The sequence below is a fragment of the Lissotriton vulgaris genome, unplaced genomic scaffold, assembly GCF_964263255.1.
Source record: "Lissotriton vulgaris unplaced genomic scaffold, aLisVul1.2 SCAFFOLD_663, whole genome shotgun sequence".
Taxonomy (NCBI): Eukaryota; Metazoa; Chordata; class Amphibia; order Caudata; family Salamandridae; genus Lissotriton; species Lissotriton vulgaris.
This window is the reverse complement of record NW_028255020.1, coordinates 851679-871187: the sequence shown is the minus strand read 5'-3', so window position 1 is coordinate 871187 and position 19509 is coordinate 851679. Positions and strand designations below refer to the sequence as shown.

Here is a 19509-nt window from a genome sequence, read left to right as displayed (position 1 = left end):
TTCACTCTTGAACCTGCAGAGGACTCTCAGAAGGACTACCTTGTACTTTAGGGGACTGCTGTGCTTCTAGACACTTGCTGTTTGAAGGCTGCCCTGTACTCTCAGAAGATTTGCACTGCTGCTTGAGGTCTGCCTTGCTGCCAGATCTCAGGACTACCAGAGTGACGCCAAGGAAGGACCCTTGAAAGCAGTGCTGAAGGTGCTGAAAGAGGCAAAAACCAAAACTTGGGACTTAGTAAATTTTCCATCAAAAAGTGATCTGAGAATCGACAGGAGACTGGGACCAACCTGCTTGTCGATAGTCCCAAGGTACATCACCGGTCGGCCTGACTTTGAGGTAGCTACAGCTACGTTTTTCTCCAAGGAGGTAACTCCTGTTCAGTGGCTCCTCTTCAGAACGGTAATCTGTCTCCTGGAATCTTCGTCAGTTACAGCCTGCAGCTTCGTCTCGCTGGAGATTTTCGACTTCCCTCTAAAAAGGGGCTACGTCCGAACGTAGGAATCTTCACTGTGACTTTTTCCAGTGGTTCCCCGAGAATGCCGCAGCCTCCTCTGACAACGCCAGCTGTCATGCCCCGCTGAAATTTACCTTCTCAGACATTTTTCTTGTAAACATTTTTTATGTCTGAAGGCAAGCAGAGACCAGGCCCAATCCAAGTCAAGTATCCGAACCATGCTCCAACGCGGTCACTTGAGACTTTGCCAGCATTTTTGCCCACTGAAGTCGCCCATACCTGCAGGGTGCCACAGGGGTTTAGGAGGCTGGGGCTGTTCAAAACGCGGCTGGCCCAGAGGTGTGGATGGCAGGGGAGGTTTGGGCCTGGATCAGGGCCCGCCGTGTTTAGTGCGTGAGGAGATGTGCGGCTGGGTCTGAGACCCTGGGATTGCAAGGAGCCATCAGTTTCTCTGGAGACTGCCTGGCCAATGGAAGCAACTACTGTGGAGGAGGCATCTTTCGCCCCATTGCAATGGGGGCATGGGCTGAGGACTGGCCCTCAAGACTGTGATAGGATTGTGGCAGACGCTCCTCCTGGGGCAAAGTGGATGCTGGTATTTATCTACTACTGTATCCCTAATAAAGGGAAGTAACGCCGAGCCTGAAGGGCTGGAACTGCCTTAGACACAGAGGGCACTGGGGTGTGATCGGTGCAGCGTGGAGCAGGACCTAGGTCAAGGACCAGTGAGTAAGCTGTGAGGAGTGGCTTGCGGCTGAGTCCTTGATCAGTGGGCTCTAAGCGACGACTGGCTGGTTGGGTGGGTACTAGGAGTGCATATCATCAGCGACCGCTGCCTGATGAAGAGATTCATGACTGTCGCCCTTTAGGCTTGAGTGGGCCTAAAAAAAAACAGACGTGGGTGGTTTGGCCTGCAGTTTACCCTCCGTGTGCGGAATTTCTGCTCTACTGCGGGCGCTTGGCAGAGGATTGGCGGCCTGTTGGCAGCCACAAAGCTTTATCAGGCGACTATCACGTCTTGACTTCTCCTCCTCTGTGCGAGGACCGGTGGTACCGGGGAGCGCTGCATATTCAATTTGTAGATGTTTGCCTCTGGAGCTGTCTAACCTATCGATCTCAAGAGATTTGTGTGACTGGTCCCTCTGGGCCTCGCGCTTCGCTAGTCGATGCCATGGGTAAACATAAGCATAAATAAGGGACCGCACAACTGGAGAGCCTTCACTTCCCACCTCAGAGTCGAGGATGGAGATGCCACAAACAATTTGATTCACTCACACTTAGACAGAAGGTGTAAAAAGCTTCAGGTAATGGAGTCTTAGGCTGAGGCAGGGATCACAGCATCTTTTGCCTGCCAAGTTCAAAAATAAGATTCAGTTAATGGACTGGGTGAGGAGAATCCAACAATACTGGCAGCAGTACCAGTTGATAAGTTAAAGTTGCAGCATGTCCTCTAATGGTACCAGCAAGGAGGCAAACTCATGCAGCTTTTTTATTGGCATCTTTAGTCTAAGCCATTCTAGAGCTTCCAGTTTGATAGAAGGGAGCAGTTCCAAAAGTGAAACACCTTTCCTAAGGCAGACTTCTCTCTCTTTATTTAATGGCTCTACCTCTTGCTATTCCTCCATGGTCTTATTTAGAGGTTATGGATGCTGTTAAGTTTAAGGCTGGATAAACGAGGCAGATGAACTAGTTACTTACCTTCAGTAACGATGTATCTGGTAGAGACACAGTCTAGCCGCAGATTCCTTAACTTAGAAAACCCTCCAGGCGTCAGTCTGGGTCCGGAGAATCTTCAGCGGCACCCCTCCGAACCGGGAAACGGTGTTGCATGACTACGCCCTGACGTCATCCACGGTTGTGAAGTCAATGGGGCCATATAAGTTTCTCTCGGTGTGCTGCCGTCAGTTTTCTACTGTGAAACATTTCCGCGCCATATCCCATAGGGAAGGGTCTGAGACTGCACCCATCAAGTTCCGGCTGAACTGGTCCATCCATAATGACTGACTACAACAGGCGGGGAACAGCAGTGTCAGCAAGGCTGACAGTGGACCCATCAACCCCGAAAAAAGGGGACAGGAGAGGAACAAGGAAAGGCAATGGCACTACAGTCCGTATGGGACACAATGAAACTTGCACCTTCCAGGAAGGACCGAAGGGAAGCCACAGGAACCAGAAGGCCAATGCCCAATGGTAAGAAATCTATATGCTTCTGCAATCAAAAGAGAAGCAAAAACTGTGCGCAGGGACCCAAGGATCGACCAAAAATCAAGTCCTGGAGAAAGTACAACAAGCATGACAAGGTCAGAATGACATGCATAGGGCAGAATGTCATCAGTGTACAGACAGACAACCCTTGTCCACAAGGAAATATATGTATGAAGGGAAAGGGACACACATACCAGACAGTGTGGACCATAGGAGCCACACTATGCATAAGGGAAAGCCCGTGAAATGCAGCAGTGATGGCAATCAATCAATCAATCACGGCATGGTCTCAAGGCGCTGGGGGAGGGGTAAGTTACTGCTCGAACAGCCAGGTCTTGAGCTGCTTCCTGAAGGAGAGATGGTCTTGGGTTTGCCGAAGGTGGGTGGGGAGGGAGTTCCAAGTCTTGGCTGCCAGGTAGGAGAAGGATCTTCCTCCGGCGGTGGCTCTGCGGATGCGTGGTACGGTGGCGAGTGCGTGGCTGGTCGATCGTAGCTGACGGGTGGGCGTGTAGAAGGTCATGCGGTCGTTGAGGTACTTGGGGCCCAGGTTGTGGAGAGCCTTGTGTGCGTGGGTGAGGAGTCTGAACGTGATTCTCTTGTTGACGGGGAGCCAGTGCAGGTCTCTCAGGTGTCCGGTGATGTGGCTGTGTCTGGGGATGTCGAGGATGAGTCGTGCGGAGGCGTTCTGGATGTGTTGGAGTCTTTTTTGAAGTTTGGCTGTGGTTCCGGCGTAGAGGGTGTTCTCGTAGTCTAGTCGGCTGGTGACGAGTGCCTGGGTGACGGTCTTCCTGGTTTCCGTGGGGATCCATCTGAAGATCTTGCGGAGCATGCGCAGGGTGTTGAAGCACGAGGCTGAGACGGCGTTGACTTGTCTGGTCATTGACAGGGAGGAGTCCAGGATGAAGCCCAGGTTTCGTGCGTGGTCCGTAGGTTTGGGAGCGGTGCCCAGGGCCGGGGCCACCAGGAGTCGTCCTAGGCGGAGGGTGATGATCCCAGGATGAGGACTTCCGTCTTGTCTGAGTTCAGTTTAAGGCGGCTGTTTCTCATCCAGTCGGCGACGTCTTTCATCCCTTCGTGTAGGTTGGCTCTGGCGGTGGTGGGGTCGTTGGTGAGGGAGAGGTTTAGCTGGGTGTCGTCGGCGTAGGAGATGATGTTGAGGTTGTGCTGGCGTGCGATGGCAGCGAGGGGGCTCATGTAGACGTTGAAGAGGGTAGGGCTGAGTGAGATCCTTGTGGTACGCCGCAGATGACTTCGGTGGCCTCGGATCTGAACGGAGGGAGGCGGACTCTCTGGGTTCTTCCGGTGAGGAACGAGATGATCCACTCCAGCGCTGTCTCTCGGATCCCGGTGTTGCTGAGGCGCTTCACTAGGGTGCGGTGGCAGACGGTGTCAAATGCTGCAGAGAGGACCAGGAGGATGAGGGCTGCTGTTTCCCCGCTGTCGATCAGGGTACTGATGTCATCGGTGGCTGCGATAAGGGCGGTCTCGGTGCTGTGGTTGGCCCGAAACCCGGACTGCGAGGGGTCGAGAGAACCGTTTGTCTCGAGGAAGGCGGCAAGCTGTTTGTTGACGGTCTTCTCGATGACTTCGGCTGGAAAAGGAAGGAGCGAGATGGGACGGTAGTTCTTGAGGTCGGTGGGGTCCGCCGTTGGTTTCTTCAGGAGGGCGGTCAGCTCGGCGTGCTTCCAGCTCTCCGGGAAGGTGGCGGTGTGGAAGGAGGAGCTGATGGTGTCTCGGAGATGGGGTGCGATGATGGAGTCGGCCTTGTTGAAGACGTGGTGCGGGCAGGGGTCGGTAGGTGATCCGGAGTGGATGGAGTTCATCGTGCGGGTGGTGTCTTCGGTGCTGATCGGGGTCCAGTTGCAGATGGTGGTGGTGGCGGGCGCTGGTTCATTGGTAGGGTGCGTGGTCTGTGCGTCGAAGCTGTTGTGTATGTCGGTGATCTTGCGGTGGAAGAACGAGGCGACTGAGTTGCAGAGGACTTGCGAGGGAGTGATGTCATTGTTCCTGCGCTGGGGTTGGAGAACTCTTTGACGATGCTGAAGAGTTCCTTGCTGTCGTGGGTGTTGTTGTCAAGTCGTTCTTTGAGTGCTGTCTTCTTGGTGGCGCGGATCAGCTGATGGTGTTTGTGGATGGCGTGCTTGAGGGCGGCCCTGTTGTCTGTGGTGTGGTGGAGCCGCCAGGCCTTCTCGAGGGTGCGGCAGTTCTTCTTGGATTCCTTGAGTTAGTCGGTGAACCATGGGGTTTCTTGCTGCCGAGTCTGCTGGGAGGGTTCTTAAGTGGTGCGAGGTCATCGGCGCAGGTGGTCAGCCACTTGGTGAGGTTGTTGGCTGCTTCGTTCGGGTCCGTTGTGCTGGTTGGAGTGTTGTGGCTGAGGGAGGCGGTGAGCTGCTCGGAGGTGATCTTGCTCCAGCTTCGGCGGGGGACCTGTTGCGGGTGGTGGTGGATCGTAGTTTTTCTGAAGCTGAGGTGGACGCAGCTGTGGTCGGTCCAGTGGAGTGCGGTGGCATGGCTGAAGGAGATGTGCTTGCTGTTTGAGAAGACGGGGTCGAGCGTGTGGCCGGCGTAGTGGGTGGGGGTGGTCACCAGTTGCTTGAGTCCGAGGTTGGCGAGGTTGTCCAGCAGGGCGGTGGTGTTTTTGTCGTTGTTGTTCTCCAGGTGAAAGTTGAGGTCCCCTATGAGGATGTAGTCGGCGGAAGGAAGGGCGTGCGGGCTGATTAAGTCCGCGATGTCTTCGCTGAATTGTGTGCGTGGTCCCGGTGGTCTGTAGATGAGGGTGCCGCGGAGGGTGGTCTTGGGGTCAGTGTGTATCTGGAAGTGCAGGTGTTCGGCGGCGGTGAAGGTTTCGTCTGAGTTAGTAGAGATGCGGATGGTGTTCTTGTGTACGATGGCGATGCCTCCTCCAGTCTGGTTGACGCGGTCCTTCCGGGTGATCTTGTATCCGTCCGGGATGGCTATGGCGATGTCGGGCGCTGAGGAGGCGTTCATCCAGGTTTCGGTGAGGAAGGCGACGTCCGGTGCTGTCGTGTCGAGCAGGTCCCAGAGTTCCACGGCGAGCCTGTGGACGGAGCGGGTGTTGAGTAGGATGCACTTCAGGTTGTTGCTGCTGGTGCTCGACTTGGCGGGGGTGGTGCAGGATCGGGAGCAGTTGAATCTGCAGGCTTGGCAGGCGAAGGGTCCGTGGGTGCGTCTCGGGTTTGCTCGGTAGCAGGCAGGGTTCCGGTCGGCATTGAGTGCGTAGAGGGTGGCGGCGTCGTAGGTCTGTCGGGTAGTCTTGCATCGGCGGGGGCCAGGGGTCCTGGCGCTGGGCGTGGTCCAGGCGCGGACGGGCGCAAACAGGCTTGCCTTTGGCGCGCCTTCGGCGCACAATCGGCGCTCCCGCTGCGCGTATGCATGGGCGTCATAAGAAGGAGCCGGGAGGGAGGAGCAGCTGGGTGGCGGGAGGGGGCGGTGAATGGGCAGGAGGGGGGCGGGGCCGCAGGGAGGCAGCGGCGGGAAAGGAGGGCAGGGGGCGGCTCGGTGGCGGCTGGGTCGTCCTGTCCTGTGGGATGAAACAAAAAAAGATAAGGCAGCAAAGATCGGAAACGAGGTCACAGCAGGGTGACAGACAGCAGAAGAGATAGACGAGGCAGCAAAAACGAGGGCACTACAGAGAAGAAATGGGTCAGCAGAACCAGAACGAGGGCACAGCACAAACAAAAACGAGGCAGCACACGAGGCAGAAGAACGAGGGCACAGCAGGCAGCAAGGCAATTGAGGCAGTAGCAGAGGTGTGTGGGGGCGACCTTGCCTCGCCTGGCACACATGCGTCAGCAAAAGACATGGAACATATCACGAGGAAGGCATACTGATCAACCATACACAGAAGCATGTAGGTGAAAGGAGACCAGTAGAAGTCGGATCCACACCCAAGACTCGCTCTTATGAGAGGGAGAGACAGAGAGAGAGACAGAGAGAGAGAAAGAGAGAAAGAGATGCCCAAACAAACCCTAGATGTGTACTGTCTTGCCGTAATACATGAAGATATATATATATATATATATATATATATATATATATAATTTTTATTTTATTTTTTTAATAGGGAAGCGATACTCGAAGAGCATGCCTAGATAAAGACAGCAGCCCACACAATAGGTACCAACAGGACCGAGGTGAACCATAGCAGGGCATGATCTGTGCCATAAGACAGTAACTACATAAAGATATAGTCAAATACAGGAACAACCCTGTACAGAAATTAGTATAAAGGACAAGGAGACACCCAAAACAAGAAATTTGTAAGGGTAAGGTGGCAGAGGCCAGAAGCAGAGGAACCTGACCTTTTGCTTGTCAAGAAAAGGGAAGTGCACCGGAAAAAAGGGGCACAAGCAATGGCCAACAACGCGGCTAGCGTAAAACCACAGCCGAGAAGGAAACCCCCGACGGGGTCTGATCCAAGAGTGAAGAACACATGAGCACTTCCGAACTCCAGAGGAGGCAGGACAAGGCCGTGGCATAAGCCGGGCCAGTAGGCACTCGGTGCCTGTGATAGTACCCAGTGCGCATGTACAGATAGAGTTAAAACAGAAGCAGAACAGAAACTGTTCCAGCAGTAGAACAGAAAGAAACTGGCAGCCGGAATAGACAGCCAGCCCAGACAACAAAGTTAAAAGGGGTGGAAATACAGCAAAACGCTTGAAAGACCGTCAAGGCAAAAAAATGCAAGACAGGAAAACCTCCAGACGAACCAGTTGTGGCGCAAATTCCACAAGACTCTGGAGAAGTCTGCAGTCACGGAGGCAGGAGGGAACTATGAACCATTGTGAAATGGTAGTAACACTTAAGGATGCTCTGGCCAATTTAGCCAGGGAACATATGGTCAAGCAGAACACTCACTGAGCAGGCCACACGCTAGATGGGATCTTTACGTCCTGTAGGGGCATAAAAATAGTGGAGACCTTACAAATTCCATGGTCAGACCACAAGGTGATTATATTCTCCATAGAAGTAAAAGAGGCAGCAACCAGGCCCACCCCTCAACCCAAGACCGTCACTTATCGGGACTGGTCTAGAACCAATACCCCAATACTTTTGGAACAACTTCAGTCCCTGGCTCCTGAACTCACCTCAGATAGCAATATTGCTACTGAGCAAATTACTCACTGGATGAACATAGCAATTAGAGCTGCAGTCCCACTAAGAAAAGTCATTCTTAAAAGGAAAAACCCATCTCAACCTTGGTTCTCCGAAACCCTTAGGACACAAAAACAAATCAGTAGGAAGGCTGAGAAAAGATGGAGGATCAATTATGACCTAGGGCCAAGGGAAGACTTTAAAGCCTCCTTGGCCGAGTACAAAAAACTGATAGTAACAGAAAAAAAGCAGTTATTACACACGCAAAATTAACGAGGCAATAAACTCCAGCAAGGACCTCTTTGCCACAGTAAAAAAATTAACAAAAATAGACAGCAATGATTCGGTAGAGATGAGTTTTGCTTTTTGCAATACGCTGGGTGATTTTTTTGGCAACAAAGTATCCTCAGTATAGGACTCTTTCAAAAAGTCTGGCAAAACCATGCCTGCACAACTAAACCCTGGAGTTAAGAAAGAACCCCCTTTGACACAGCAGGGTCCAGGGTTTCAGTTCCTGCCCCCCTCAGAGGAACAGATTGTTCAGGTGGTTATGACCACCAGATCAGGTTGCCCGTTAGACCCATGCCCTCCCAAGGTAATGCAGCTTTTTCCCCACCTACTAAGTAAACAACTGGGAGAGCTGTTCACGCAAATACTAATGTTGGGGATCTTTCCGGATGCCTGAAAAACTACCTCAGTAATGCCACTCTTAAAAAAATCAAACTTAGACCCCGAAGACCCCGGCAACTATAGACCTATCGCAAGGATACCTTTCGCCGCAAAGGTATTGGAAAAAATACTGAACAAGCAGCTGGCCCAATTCCTCTCGGATGGAAACGCTTTAGACCATTCACTGTTTGGTTTCCGAGAGGGACATGGCACAGAAACGGCAATGCTTATGGCAGTGGAGGAACTCCGGGTTGTTCTCGATGCCGGGGGGAAGGCCGCCTAGGTTCTTTTAGACCTGTTGGCGGCCTTCGACACAGTCAACCACGAGACACTCCTGACTCGTCTGGCTGAAGTCAGAGCTCAGCATGTACATTATTGGCATCCTATCTGGGTAACAGGACGTTTACAGTGGAGCTCGGAAAGTCAAGATCAAAACCTTTTAGCTCACCGTGTGGTGTGCCGCAAGGGTCCTCTCTAAGCCCTACTCATTTTAACTTGTACGTGGCACCGCTAGCATCAATCATAAGGAAAAGTGTTTTTATTCCAGTTTCCTATGCTGACGACACCCAAATTGTGGTGTCCATTGCCAATGATGCTAAAGAGACGGCTGACAAATTCAGGCTCTGCATGACGCAAGTCAAGCATTGGATGCAGAGCAATTGCCTAAAATTGAACGGGGACAAAAGTGAAGTAATGTTGCTAGGGGCAGACCCGAACATTTGGTCACCAGAATGGTGGCCAGACAGCCTGGGCAATTGCCCATCCCCAGTAAACAAGGTAAAAGATCTGGGTATGACTCTGGGCAACAAACTTTCTTTTGACGCTCAGGCTAGCAAACTGGCATCAACAGTTTGGTACATATTGAAAATGATAAGGAAGCTTCTTCCTTATATCCCGCTTGACACCAGGAAAACGGTAGTAACAGCTCTGGCCTTGTCCAGGTTAGATTATGGGAACGCGCTATATGCCGGTACCCAAGCCAAAATAATAACAAAACTTCAACGATTGCAAAACGCAGCAGCAAGGCTGGTGCTGGACGTCCCTAAGCATGAGTCAATTGCCCATAGATTAAAATCCCTCCACTGGCTTTCTATCACCAAAAGAGTGAAGTTTAAATCGGTCTGCCTGGCCTACAAGCGCTTCACGGATCAGGCTCTCAGTTTTTGAGAACCCATCTCAAACTTTACGAGCCCACCAGGACGCTTAATACGGGCAAGCAAAACTACTTCAGGTGCCTAAACACAAATTGGCAAGATGGGGAGGAAGAAGCTTCATACTGCAAACAGCCAAGGCCTGGAACCTTCTCCCAATCTCCATCAAAAACAGTCCCTCTCTGCTTTCTTTCAGGAAGGAAGTGAAGACTTGGCTGTTTACGGAAAGCTAGATCTTGTCCGGTTGGATCCTGAGTCTCCTGATACTGACCCAGCGCCAAGACGCCCTCGGGCATTCGCGCGCTCTATTAAATTATAAATCAAATCAAATCACAAACACCCAGCCTCCTAGAAGGAGACACTCAACCCATGTGAATTCCGTACCAGGGAAGAATACGAACGCAGGAGGCCAAGCGAGAAGAGGCGAAACCAAATCGCTATTGCTCACAGCATGGATAATAGAACAATCCCCCAAAAGGCAAGCCCATGCACTATAGAAAATTATCTTAAAGGGAAATAAGAGAATGATCCAAGGAGGACCTCATAGGTATCCTCAGAAAGGATCTACACTAATCAGGAAGAACCTTGAAGATTGCACAGAAACATCCTGTGGCAAAGTAGAAGGGCTATGCAATTACCAACGAATACCCCACAAGAGGTAAGTCACGTCATCATAAAAAAGAAAGGGAGCACCTCTCGAGACTAGCTCGTAGGCAGAGGAGATGAAAATTGTCTAAAACAGCTGCCCAGCTGTAGCGGCCGTCTGAGAAATAAAAGCTTGAAACCAGACACGGACAACAGAGAAAAACCATAACAATACTGTAGTCAAAGCAACAAGAATTCCTCAACCTGGGAGTAGAACAAAGATATTCACGGAAACCCAGAAATGAAACCGTGGACAGGTGAGTCTGCATGGCTGTTAAAAAGGTGTTCACCATCAAAGGGCAAATCTCGAAGACGCTCCTGAAAACTGTCAGGAAAGCTGCCGTCCCGTAGCCGAGCATGGCATTGCTAAGCAATGGTCCTGGCCGATCAACCATCCCACAGAATCAGAAGTGTCCATGGCGGAACACATTGAAAATGAAATGAGCTCACGAGCATCTTTGAGCACCTGGGATAGTTCAGCTCGAGGGCCGTCCAGAAGGGGTGGAAGGAGATGCTCTACAGAGTCCCAGAGGGCGAAAGTAGCCCGTGCAAACACGCAGGAATTGTTCAAGGACCGAAGGCCCGAGCTTGCAGACACAAATATGTGTCAACCACAGGACTCCAACCAGTGAGACTCCCTCGTGGTTGGAAGCATGAGAGAGGAGGTCAAGGGCAGCGAAGCTGAGGCTGCCTGGACGACTAGCCCTTGAGCCCTAGGATGTGGAGACAAACAGACAGGGTCATATGGGGCCGGGCGATGATGATGTGCGATAGCTCGATCCACAGGGTCCCCCCGCATAGCCAGGTAATAGGTTTCCATCTGGGCTCTAGGCGCCCCAACCCCAGGAAATGGGGCGTAGGTCGGGGTCAATTTTGAGGGGCCGTGTCCGGTAAGACTGGAAGCAGCGGGACCAATGTCACAAATGGGGGAGCCCGACGGCCTCCGCGCCTTCTTCTTCTGCTTAGCTGAGGAAGGCGAGTGACGTCCCGGGAACGACTCCGCAAATTGTCCTGAACAGAAGCATCAGTACGAGATGGAGACCGGTGCCACTTGGAATCATCCGCTGGAGATGGACACTGGCTTTGCTTGGACTCCGAACAGGAAGTCCGGGCGGACAATAACTTAATCTTACCTTCCGGCAGGCAGTTAGGCTTCAGCCGCGGACAAGCGTTGCACTCCTTGGATTTGTGGTGCTCCCCCAAGCACCACATGCAAATTGTGTGTGGAGCAGTCGCCGAAATCTGCTGTATACAGGTCTCACACAACTTGAAGCCCGCGGGCATCGCACACTGTTCCATGGACGCGAAAAGGCGTCAGAAAGGCCTGGGACGGGTATGCTCAGACGTGAGTCCCGTGCTCACGATGCCACTGGATTCAAGCTATCTTGGCTGATGAGGGCTAAAAGCCCGAAACCGGTCCTAGGATGCTTGTTTCCTGTCCAGGGAGGACCTGGCCTGGCAGTTCGGGCTGAACTGTTCCCATTGGGCGCAGGGTCAAGACTGACTTGCATATAGCTGGGTCCAAACTGGAATGGCATGGTGAGCAAAAAACGATGGATTTAGGCCCAGATCTCTGTACTGGGGTGAATGTATGACATGGTTCTGCAGTCTGTCCATCAATTGTTCTTTTTGCAAAAAAAAACAAAAATAGGCCAGAGGAACGGCTTTTCTTGGATCCGCGTTGCAGACACGGAAAAGAGGAAAACGGACATCAGCACGTCAGGAGGGACTTAGATGGCTCCACTAACTTCACATCAGCGGACGTCATCAGGGCGAAGCCATGCGACGCAGTCTCCAAGCGCGTAGAGGTGCTGCTGAAGATTCTGACGCCTGGAGGGTATGCTAAGTTATGGAATCTGCGGCTAGATGTCTCTATCAGATAGCAAGCTTTCATCTTGTATTTATTTTCCTTTCTCCTTGTAGATATTTCTGGGGAATCCTCTCTTCGGCAGAATGAATGCCAGCGTCACTTGCCCCTGAAACCAAAAAATTATACTCAGTTAAGCGTTGATTTGTTCACACATAATTCCTTGTTTTACGGATAGGGGGTGTAGAACTTTCACCCTTATTAGAATACCTTCACCAGTGATAAAGAAAAGGAAAAGACAATTCCCTCTACAACAGCACTAGGTGACTGTTTTTTCGTTTATCGCCTTCTAGCAATTGGCGTTATGAGGCTAGATTGCCCCTTCCACCCTCCTGCCGACTAAGTGCCATATACGGGCACTTACCCGAGACAGTCACACACTTTAACCTGCAGCTTGTCTCGCGAGGGTTTTGGGAAGGCTGGCTCGTTTCGGGTTCTGCTGGCCATGCAAGGCTTTCTCCCGACCCAGGTAGTTCTCCTCCTGTGTGTTCTCGGGTTGTTTCTGTGGCGTTTCTCTGAGGACGACTGGTCTCCTACACGTCTTCCTGATGAGCTACCACTGAAAGTGTCCCGAACGGGCCCCCCTATCTCTGGGCTTATGGGATATTCACTTGAACAGCTCGCAGACGCCCTAATTGGTCCATGTTTTCCCTTACGTCCTGGCCAGACATTCCCTTTCTTAAAGGGTTCGAAATCCATAGTAGGATTTCCTGTTTCTGAAAATGAAGCAAAGTCAGCAGGGGGCTCCAAATAAAGGAGAGGGGTGACATAAGGTCGCAATGGTGAGTCCTCCTCTGCCGCCTGAGAGTCATGTGTGTTGTTCATGACATCACAACAGATGCTCACTCAAGTTGTCTGAAATCTCTATAATTTGAAATTCTACCTCACAGACCTCCAATAACTCCTCAAATAACTACATTTGGTCTGATAGCCCAGTATCTTCATCAAAAAGTAATCATGGAAAAATTATGGCTTGACATGGAAGAGTTTTCTAAACTTCCCAACAAAGTTGGTCTTGATGTTTGAGTGGTCTTCTGGAACAAAATAGCAAATCGATTTAGCTACTACCCGACACTGAAGGAAGGGTAGAAATTCTTAACATTGAGCAAAAAGATGGAGGTCAGAATCTCTAGGGGTTGGCCAAGGTTCAAAGTTGAGTTGTTTTACAGAGGACATCTTGATGGTCCTCAATGAGTTCACTAAAGAGGTCTTTGTTGTCATGATAATGACATTCATTAAAGTAAAGATTATCAACAATGTGGAAGGAGAGAACGTTGACCAACATAGTGCTTAACAACTGCTTAGCTATGTGCAATCAAGGGATCAATTTTAGTGGAGCGCACTTCACAAAAGAAAAATAAGATGCTGAAGGGACCATTAACAACAAAGTTCTTGAAAACGTTAATATCAGAAATCTCATAATACCAACTTTTCAGCACATTCATCTTTTGAAGATTTACGTAGAGGGAGAGGCTCTTCACATACCAGTGAAACTTAGCACAAGGAACTTTCTCTTGTTGCCTCACTATCTTCTTTCTTTTCCCTTTCCTTTAAATGTGACTTAGGCATTAGGTGAGCCCAAGGTGACCTACCTTTTACTGAAGAGGGGAATTGCATACTCTGTATCACAACCATAGCATAGACAGGCGCCTTTATTCACAAAATACGTTAGCCTTCAAGTTCTTGAGGAGCATGTTTGCCATATGCTGCAATCTTAACATTGAGATGTGAATGTAGACCTCATCCGGACTCCCCACAAAATTGCTCTTCTGTTATCTCTTTTAGCAGCACTTAAAAAGACATGCTTTGCCATGCTATCAATATAGACTGACAGGCACAGAGCTAAATCTAATGGAAAGGCTGCTTCAAAAAACATAGACAGCAAACGGACAGGATTTTTTTCTTAAAGAAACAAATAGAGCTAACAGCTGCTGTGAAAAGAAAGCTTGTAAGATAGAAAATAAATGTCTTACTTATATATGTAACTATAAAGTGAAGAGTGCTTGTACGAATGTCACCCTCACTTGCCATTAATCTGATTTGGCCTCCGTGGGTGGGAACTGACAAATAGCCAATAACTAACTCAAACAAGCATTGGCATAGCCAATTGGTCTCGCCTTTGAGACCTTATAAGTGTTTAGCAATGCAGCACAAATCCGTGCAAGTCCAAAAAAACTAAAATAGGCGAAGATGGTTCCAGCTACAACAAAGGGCCATTTCCAGGTTGCGGAGAGAAACCAGAATTATGTTTGTTAGGAAAAAGCTGATCACTTCCCACTGTTTCCACAATGAACTGCAGCTATTAACAGGCCAAGAACAGTCGCTGCCCTACAGCCAGACAGAACCATAGTAACCAGTTCATTATTACATTTGTTCTCCTACCAGGCTCTGAGTATTAATTAAAGTAACTTCTAAAGCAGCCCCACCCTGCCGAGGAGAGCAAAGACCTGCCCGATCTCGGGGGGTTGAAGGGAAAAAGGAAGAAAGGCTCAGAACTGAGACATGTACAAAATAAGCACTGAAAGAATGCACGCCGGACACAATGGAGTCTGGGACACAGAGACAGAGCCGGACGAAAGGAGTATGGGTCACAGAGACAGAGCCAGACACAAGGGAGTCTCAGACACTGGGGGAGAGAGCAGACAGAAGGAAGTCTGAGACACTGGGGAGAGAGAGACGGACAAAAGGGAGTTTGGGACACTAGGTGAAAGAGCTGGACACAAGGGAGTTTTGGACACTAGGAGAGAGAGCTGGACACAAGGGAGTCTCAGACACTGGGAAAAAGAGCTAGACATAAGGAAGTCTCAGACACTGGGACAGAGAGCCGGACAAGAGGGAGTCTGAGACACTTGGGGAGAGAGATGGACAGAAGGGAGTCTGAGACACTGGGGGAGAGAGACGGGCAGAAGGGAGTCTGAGACACTGGGGGAGAGAGACGGACAGAAGGGAGTCTTGGACACTGGGAGAGAGAGCCGTGTTCTTGGAAATCTGAGACACTGGGAGACAGAGCCGGACACAGGGGAGTCTGAGGCACTGGGAAAGGAGTCGTCGTCACAGAAAGTGGCGTGTTGCGGACACCCAGGCGTGCTGGTCCCTGGGTGACTCTGCTGACATGAACCCAGAGAGACAGTACAATGAAAAGAAGCGCAAAGCCGAAGGCAAAGTGTCTAAGCTGAGCGAACACCTCACATTGCATGTTCCGTTTTGCGCACATTTAAAAGTAGAGACACGAAGGAATGGCAAAACCGGTTACTAAACTATCTATGGACAGTTCCTCACCTATGACCAAGATTGTGACAGTGAACAAATGAACAAGCACAGCTGCTAACTCCACCTGCTTTTAACAGCTGTAATTGGGTACGTGAGCGAGAGGGCCAGAACAAAGCCCAAAGTCGCACAGTGTGTGAGTGATGAAGCTGTTAACAACTGATATGCAGGGAGAAGTGAGAGAAACCTAGAGGCAAATGGATTTTGAGCTCCTACAACGTTTAACGCAAAACTACAAATCATACAATGCATCATGTTGTTGGCCGAAAAGCCCAACATGGAACCTCACGTGCAGTGAAGTGAGACAAATCCACACAGACACTCCAGAGGATGAACATTGCAGCCAAACACAGCAATCACCATGAGCAGGAAGGGGCTCACCTCACGGACTTTCTGCTTTTCCAGTTTATTGGTGCCGGTTTCTCCCACACCTCCAGACATTCCAAAAATATGAAAGTGGTGCGCACGCATCAGCAATGCAAATAGGACTTGACTTTTTGTAGACGCTGCACAACAAACAGGGCCACGGGTGTTCTAAAAGCACGCGAGTGGTGCTCGCGTGCGCCACACCGAGCAATCTGTTTTCAATTATTGCGCCCGTGTCTGGGCACGATAATTCAAAACAGATGCCGCAAGCATTAGGCCGTGAGCGGAGCAAAGGCGGGACATGCACCCGCCGTTGCCCAATTGTGTGCTGTCTTTCCTAGAAAGACGCACGCAAAGGCCAATAGCCTGTGACAAAAATCTGACCACACGCACAAGCGTGTGGTCAGAATTTTGAAGCCCCTTAGAAAAAGTCTCGCAGAGCAGCGCATGTGCGCTGGCTCAGGCGAGACCTAAAAAGTTCAATGGGCTGTAGCTTTAAAGGTTATTATAACGCTGCTGTTAAAAATACCTGATAAACTGTTTGCTGAGGGTGATTTGAATTCATGACAGATTCACAGTTAAAGAATAGCTCTTAAACTGTTTTATAAATTTTGGGTCCAAAACGTAAATACATTCTTAGAATGTTGCAAACATCAAAACTATGGCATAGTTCACTTGATGATTTAGTTTCTGGGTCTTGATTTGTAGAGTAACAGAGGAATGCAATAATTCTTCAAAAGCGGAGAAATGTGTTGCATGATCTTCTATACTGACACATGCCTTTAATTGTTCTGGGTTGTTAACATTTACTGAATTCAATAGAATGTTCAATCAATACTGCAAAATCCCATATTTTGCTCATTAGTATCCACACATTTGTGGAACCCAGTATGGATTATATTTGGTTAATTTGACATTTTTGTTGGCATTTGTGTAGGTTTAGGGATAAGCCAGTATAATATCCTGCCCAAGTTGTTTAGTTGCTTAGACTTCATTTGAAAGCTAATTGCATTTGCTGACTGTTGTGACTGAAAGATCACTGGAATCTAGACCAGTTAACATAACATAGTACAGTGCATATTTACACGCCCACCCCCAAAACCCACTGTTACTGAATTTAACTGGATACCTTTATTCCCCTCCTGTTATTTGAATCTCTTTTGGTTGCTGCAGAACCTGGACTGACATTGTTATGCTTGTGCTCCCGAGGTCGGACCAGTTTGTAAGCAGTTGCTATTTTACAGCAGTTAGAAGTCACTTCTAATTAAACTTAGACTTACCTGCATTAGACTATCTCCTCCAGGAGAAGCATGGAGTAACTATCAATAGTAATGCTTAAACACAGTCTCATAATGAAAGTTTAATCTTTCGATTGGAACATTCATAGCAAGTGGACAAATGAAACCATACCAGAGATAAATAAATAAATATATATATATATATATATATATATATATATATATATATATATATATATATATCAACAAAAATACTTAGGATTTCAAAAATCCGCCTTGAAGCAAAAACCCTGATCACTTTGTCAAAGGAGACCAGACTTCTACAAGCAATGGTTGTCTTAATGCGTCAGTAGTTACAATAGTTTTAATCACCTACTCTAATTTGGGAGTCGCTTTGGTGAAAAATTCATGGTAAAGCTGGTGTTCATCCTGGCACACATGGACCATAAAAGCACAGCCACTTCGTACCTGTATAAAAACAGACAAATGGTAGCAATTAATTAAATAATGCAAGTAATCACAAGCTCAGGAAGCATTAATCGATCTCTAAATTTGTAAACATGTGTTTGGTATATCATTTAAATGCTACAATAAAGGCCTCTTACGAACTGCAAAAGTCAATCAATTTGCACATACTAAAAGCACACCATATGGATGTGTATGAAGAAACGGTTGCTTACTTATAGTCTTAGTTCTGCATTGTACAAATCTTCTTTGAAGCCATAAAGCCGGGACTGGTGGCTTAGTGGACTAATATGTCCACTGTATGGGCCTGTGTTCGACCTCATGGTCACAGGTTCAAATCCCAGGCAGGCCACTAAGCCTTTCATCCTCTGAGATCGATAAAATGCGTACCATTGAGTTGAGTAACAATAAAACATCTGTTATTCAGCGACAAAATATCCTTGGGTGAAAGTGCGCTTTAAAAGACACACAGTTGATGGACGGAATGCAGGACAAATAAAAACATTCACCCCCAGTCAAGGGTTCTGGGTTAAAACCATCATTCTTTTTGCTCACCCTGCCACCCCAGTTTAGACCTAGCCATATGCAAACTAGTCTTCATCCTGTGCCTCGTGGGAACAGTCCAGCCCGAACTGCCAAGCCAGGTCCTCCCTGGGCCAGAAACAAGCACACTAGGACAGGTTTCGGGGTTTCACCCCTCATCAGCCAGGACAGCTTGAATCCAGTGGCACAGTGAAATATATAGGTCATGCTATATTATGAACACTGGAATCATTCCCTGCTACGTGTAAAATCTGGAGCTCTTTCATTGATGTATTGTCCATTAAACTATCACACAGGTTGTCAGTGTTCATCTGTCCTTATAATGAGCAGCGCCCTGAAATAGCCTATCAGCAGCTCAATCTTTTCTTAGATATAGACTCAGGATCTCCAAACAAATAGTTTGACGCCTGCATTACATCATCTGATGTGCAAGAAAGGGCGAAAATGTATAGTGAGAAGGAAAAAAATGCAGCCACATGGGTTCATATTGAAAGCTATGAAATAAGTTTCCTTTCTCCCCTAACCATGATGTCCTGTACAGGCAGTTGCCTCAAATAGCCTGTTCTGTTTTTTGGCTCCTTTAAGGTGGATTTCAAAGCGCGTGAGAGGTTTCACCCTCTCTTTTTTTGACAAACAAAAGGTGAGCGCAATTCTTTGCTTTCATTTGATGCCTTCAACATTCTGTCATGTGAAATGGTTCTTCCCTTTTTCGGGCAGGTTGATTCATCAAAATCACCTTCTTTTTGAGAAGTGTGCCTAGTGTGAGAGGAAGAAGGCTGTCTCATCCTTTCAATTTGTATGAACCTGCTGCCTCATAAGTAGTCCAAGACTGTGACACATTAAAAAAAACAAATGGTGAAAGGCCTGAGAGTGCATAAGATTCAGAGAAATGATGCATGTTATCAGAGAGAAAGAAGACATCATTCTTGACATCATTTGAGGTCATAGGCTAAGTTAACAGCATCAATAGCGTGACCAACCATCCGTAAATTTCAATGACTGTCCGTAATTAGGGCCTCTTGTCTGTGGTCTGTGAAGAATTCTTTCATGGACGCCTTTAGTCCGTATTTCCGGACTTTAGAGCAAACTGTCCCTCTGCAAGCAGCCCGAGAGTCCTGTAACTCTCACTGCAGGGGCCAGCTCGCGCTCCTGCTGTGATCTTAAGAGCCTGCAGCAGACCCTCCCTGACCTGGCACAGACTGCTATCGGCCCATTATCATTTTGTATGTCGGCCTAATTATCACATGGCCCAGTGACCGCATTTGCTGGGTCGCCTCCTGCCAGAGCCAAGGGCATGGCAAACTGCTTTTGTTTAGGGGCTCCTGTCACTTCACCAGGGGCCAAGCTCTGGGGTGGGTGGAGGTTTCATTTTGGCACGTCACCCAGTTGTATCCAATGTGCAAACGCATGTATTTAAGTTTCACTCAGGCACACAACAGATGCAGTGCAAGGTTCTCAACCTAATATAACCTTATTTTGACTTGTGCTTGTGTTGGTTGTCTATTTACTTATGTAATATTATG

At 48.9% G+C, this 19509-nt stretch overlaps 1 protein-coding gene across 1 annotated transcript in view; it reads right to left on the bottom strand.

The window, feature by feature from the left end:
* The window catches only part of LOC147659349 (conserved oligomeric Golgi complex subunit 3-like), a 258308-nt gene that overhangs the window by 81488 nt on the left and 157311 nt on the right, over positions 1 to 19509 (bottom strand). The window contains exon 11 of the mRNA XM_086951828.1: positions 17355 to 17446. Coding sequence (XP_086807954.1) covers positions 17355 to 17446 — 92 coding nt within the window. The remainder of the gene's footprint in view (positions 1 to 17354; positions 17447 to 19509) is intronic.